This window comes from Microtus ochrogaster, chromosome X, assembly GCF_000317375.1.
Source record: "Microtus ochrogaster isolate Prairie Vole_2 chromosome X, MicOch1.0, whole genome shotgun sequence".
NCBI lineage: Eukaryota > Metazoa > Chordata > Mammalia > Rodentia > Cricetidae > Microtus > Microtus ochrogaster.
The window spans coordinates 9,412,419-9,417,651 of record NC_022026.1 but is presented as its reverse complement, the minus strand read 5'-3'; the positions used below and the strand labels follow the sequence as shown (position 1 = coordinate 9,417,651).

The 5,233-nt window shown below is 37.6% G+C and overlaps 1 protein-coding gene across 1 annotated transcript in view; it reads right to left on the bottom strand.

Moving 5' to 3' along the window:
* Positions 1-1,152: 1,152 nt before the first annotated feature.
* Positions 1,153-5,233, bottom strand: part of Cul4b (cullin 4B) — a 113,184-nt gene continuing 109,103 nt past the window's right edge. The window contains exon 23 of the mRNA XM_013350462.2: positions 1,153-3,335. Within this exon, the coding sequence (XP_013205916.2) occupies positions 3,240-3,335 (96 nt within the window). The 3' untranslated portion in view covers positions 1,153-3,239. The remainder of the gene's footprint in view (positions 3,336-5,233) is intronic.

Sequence of the window (5,233 nt, the reverse complement as noted above, 5' to 3'; positions counted from 1 at the left end):
ACCACAGAGAAACCTTGTCTCGAAAGACCAAAAAAAAAAAATACTGAACAAAGTATAATATTTGAACCAGATAACTATTCCAATGTAAAACAGGGGGATTGTTTTTTTTTCTGCTTTTTTTAAGTGCTTCACTATGCAGCCCTGGCTGGCCTGGAACTGATAAAGAGATCACCTGCCTCTGCCTTCAAGTGCTGAGATTGCTGGTGGGCATCACCTACACTTGACCTAAACCAAGGTTTTTGTAAGCAACTGGCAAAAATTCTCTAGTGAAGCATTAGAAAAGGACATTTTATAAAGTATAATTACACAACGTTTCATTACCTTTGGGTCCTTCTTAAATGGTTTTGGTAGTTTTATGCAAATGAGACCTTGAAATATGCAGCATTTTGTCATGTGCAATATTAAACACTGTGGTCATTAAAACAAATACAACTAATGATGTGTGAGACAAAACACAGTAGTCCACAGCTGTACTCTTAGCACTTAAGAGCCCAAGGCATGAAGATCATAAATTAAAGGCCAGCCTGGGGAATGCAGGAAGACTGTCTCAAAAAAGAGAGAGAAAAAAAAGATTTATGGCTACTAGGATAGAAAATAAACTTGTCAATCCTTTAGATATACATGACTACATGGAATAAACTGTACAAACACACATGTAATAGGAATTTCAAGTCTATGGAAAGATGACATGTTAAGACCAGCACGCTCAGGAACTGAGTTAGGAAAATACTGAGTAATATCTGTGATATGTTGTTTAGAACAGAAACGATTAAAAAAATAGCAAGCACGCACTATAACAAAGTAAGTACCATCTCTTCTTCTCCTTCCAAGTCCCATCTAAATTACCTTCATACTGACATTATGAAACTGCTCACTTTGACAGTTTGAATGAAAAAAATGTTTATACTTGTGCTTGATTGCCACTAAAGTGGCACTAATTGTCTACTTTTAAGAATGCTGGGAATTTTACTATCCTTTGACTATAACGTCCTCCATAGTATCTCAAAACTACCAACAAAATAACAAAGAGAAAGTATAAAAATAATTGAATGTGAACTGTCAATGTGAATTAAGGAAGTCCTTAGGAAGACTTTGTTTTCTAGCTTTACAATTTTCTCAATATTTGGAGTTTAAAAATATTCCCTCAGAAACTTTTTTAAATAAAAGTTTTATTGGAGAAAAATAGAACCACCACATACACAGGGGAAAAAAAGCACAAAAATTCAAGTGATACAGAACAAGTGAAATTCACAATTATCCAATGTAGTTTGCCATCACTTTTCAGTGTCTTAACCAGCTTCCCTTAATAGTCTGGCTAGTTTTTCAGCTGAGACAGCATCAAATTTTCAAAGAATTAAGAACCTCAGAAAAGGGACCCACCTTCAAGATAATGAAGGTGGTTATCAAGAGCCTCCTAGTAGAAACAACTCCACCTAAAAATTCTGTAAAAGTTAACTAGTGAGTGGTGTAATAGTCTCCATACCCTAGAGACCAACAGGGATGAATTACAACACTGATGTTGATGGTCCAGTAAACAGAACAGCCACATTTCCTTGTCAGAATAGCTCCTGTAAGGAAATCAGGGAGGAGCTGAATAAAAATATACGAAATAGCTGCTCAAAAAGAATTGGGAAGTTAACTCTAAACACTATATATAGTCAAACAGTGTGCAAGTTGATGCAATAAAGAGAAATGGGCAACTTAAAGTACAGACATCTGGCCACAGGTCTCTGAGAATTCAAGAAAACCATCAATAGTAGACATAAGATCTTGGTTCATAAGATCTGAACCAAGTTGAAGGTTCAGATCTAAGCAGCTCCCCGGAATGGCTTCAGAAAGACAAGGACAATGCTGGTAACTGAAGCACTGAAGAAGTTCTCATTGAAAAGCAAACACTAAAACTGTCTGCTTCTCTCCAGTAATCAATTCCCTTCATAGAAATGGAAACCAGAAGGAAAAACAAAACCCTCTGGTAATGAAGAGAAGTCTTTTACTCACATTTTGAATTTGAAGAACAATACTTTTGTTATTTTGTGTGTGTGAACAATTTGAGGACATTTCCCTGAAAAAGCAGGTGTCTAGTGGCTATGAGAACTCTTCAATTCAAGCAATTAAAAAGAAGAATCCAGGACTTGACATTTTCAAATAGGGAGTGTATAAGGGAGACAAGGGAGAAGCATATGTAGAGTTTCTGCAAGTCAGGAGGTGGATGAAAGTTAAAGCTTTGTTTACCAACAGAGAAGAGATGCTTCCAAAAAAATCCCACTTCAGTAGAAAAAACTGGAATGCAAATCCTAGGAAGCCTCTAATAACTGACAATTGGCCCAAGTTAAAGACAAACTATCCAAACAACATTTAAAGATTGAAGCATGATGAAAAGTAGCTGGTGATTTTTGTTCCTGTAATCTACAAAACAGGTTGATTTCGGTCTTCTGTGATTTTAATAAAGTATTCAATTTTAATAAAAAGAACTGGATTTCCCCCTCTTACTATGCTCTTCTAGTGCAAGGTGGTCAGCAAGTTTTCTATTTTATCTATTTAATAAGTACCTGTTAATCAGCTCAGTAAATTTGGGGCTAAGTCATGTGTACACATCCCATACTCATAAATGAAAACCTTTAGGATGTGACTATATAAGGTATTATGGATGTAACTGTCACCCTACTTGAAAAATTTGTTTCCAAATAAGGTTTCTTAACCAATCCCTTCAGTGTAACAGAATGCCAACAGCAATAACAACTTATTTTTCTTTTCAAGGGAAACCACAAAATGGGTGAACAAACAAGTCCAGGGTGGTTTTTCTATTTGATAAATACATCCAGAACTCTGTACAGTAAATAAAGTTTGCATGCAGTTTAAGTATCTTTAAGTGACTTTTAAGCAAATAAACCTTTTGCTTCATTGATGATGTATAAGAATCCCCCTCCCCCCTTTTAATGGCCATAGGGGTCTCTTCCCCAGTTCCAAAAGGAATCATGAAGACCAGGAACTTTCTTAAAGAGTTTTCTGCACATCATACTAAATAACATGCAAAGAGTTCAACAACATTCTTCTTAAAGATTAAGTATTACTCTTTAAATGGGCATGTTAACCACTGAGAAAAGTCCACGCAACTATTTCCATTACACTGCTTCATTTGGTCATCGGAAGTATAAAAAAAGTCAAATAACATGAGATTCAACAACTTAGTTTATCCAATGGCTACGACATATGATAACAAATGTTCCAAGGCCAACATTCTATGCAATATAGTTGTACTGGTTTGGGTTTTCTTTATCTCTTTCCATGTAGTCCCGATCAATTAGGGATTCTATTCTCTTCTTTAGATCTGCAGGCTGTAAGAGAAAACATATTTTCAATGCAAAGCTCATAATCACCAGTATAAGCCCATCTACCAACATCCCATCATAAAAGAGAACAAGGGCTAGGAGTAAATTGAACAGAGGCAGGCAGATTGCTGTGAGTTTGAGGCCAGTTTGGTCTACAGAGCAAGTTCTAGGACAGCCAGAGCCACACAGAGAAACATGGTCTTTAAAAAAACGAGGGGGGAGCAAGAACAAAAGCAGGTATGGTGATACCTGCCTATAACCCTGCTCAGGAGGCTGAGGGAGGAGAGTCACAAGCCTGAAGGTTGTCTGGAGTTTGTCAGTCAGATCCTGTCTTAATCCCCCACCAAGATGTTTATTTATACACTATATAAATATTATAATATCATACTTCTATCATATCATTATATAATATTTCCTACTACTTTATTTTCACCATGTTTTTTAGATTTATTTTTATGTTTTGCTTGCATGTTTGTCTATGCACCACATGTGTGCAATATCCATGGAAGCCAGAAGAAGGTATCAGATGCTCTGAAGATGGAGTTAAAAAAGATGTATTAGCCACCATGGATACTAGAAATCAAACCCAGGTGCTCTCAAAGTACAATCAGTGCTCTTTCTTCCTTTCTTTTCTTTTCCTCTGAGTAAGAGCCCTAGCTGTCCTGGAACTTGCTCTGTAGACCAGGGGGGCCTTGAACTCATGGAAATCTGCCTGTCTTTGCCTCCCAAGTGCTGGGAAAAAGCATGCACCACCACTGCCTGGCAGTCAGTGTGCTTTACTGCTGAATCACCTCTCCTAGTCCTACTTTTATTGAACCATCTCCAGCCCCCTACTTTTATTTTAAAAATATATCCTGAGAACCAGATAATTTCTATAAAAATACAAAAAACTCAACTCATAATTTCACACAGGAACACATTCTAAGAGAATGGTGTGGGAGAATTGTGTGTATTCTATCAATCATGTTTTAAATAAACGCTAATTGGCCAGGCAGGAAGTATAGGCAGGAAAACCAGACAGGAAGTAGAAATGATGCAATGAGAACAGAAGAATTCTGGGAAGGAAGAAGCTGATTCCTCCCACTCCTGCCCAGACCACCAAAACAGCAGGATGTGATCTGCCCCGGCTGAAAAAGGTACCAAGCCATATGGCAAAAATAGATCAGAATAATGGGTTAATATAAGCTACAAGAGCTAGTAAGAGGCCTGACCTAATGGGCCAATTAGCTTTATACTTATTACTTATACTTATAGAGATCTCTGTGTGATTTTCTTTGGGGCTTGCAGGCTGTGGGGTATCCGGTGGGACAGAAACCCCAACTAGCCAGCCCCCTTCATGTTACAGAATGGCACCCACGTGAATAACTGTATCCACAGAGCTTGGGAAAGACTAGAGTAAAGCATTTCAGTTTTCAGCAGGAGCAGGAAAAAAGCTGCACTGTTTTAAAATGCCAGCTTTCTGGGCTGTCCTGCCAGGGAAAACGCTGACTCTTTCAAGCAGGTGATCCGGACTATGGAGCTATGGATACATTGTTGCAGCTTGCTTTCTGGCAAGGACCTTGAAATGCCATAGAGGTGTGGCAATTAACATGGCTCTGGCCAGAATCTCAGCCATGATTGCTTAGTGAATTAAAGGCTCATGTGGTCAGAAAGAGAGATATACAGTAAAGATTCAAAGAGGAAGAAAACCTCTAAATGGTTTACAGGGTGTCAAAAATATATACAGGCTAAAGGTTAAAGTTCTCAAAGTAAAAAAAAAAGAAAGAAAGAGAAAGGAAAGAAAAGAAAGGAAAGGAAAGGAAAGGAAAGGAAGGAAGGAAGGAAGGAAGGAAGGAAGGAAGGAAGGAAGGAAGAAAGAAAGAAAGAAAGAAAGAAAGAAAGAAAGAAAGAAAGAAAGAAAGAAA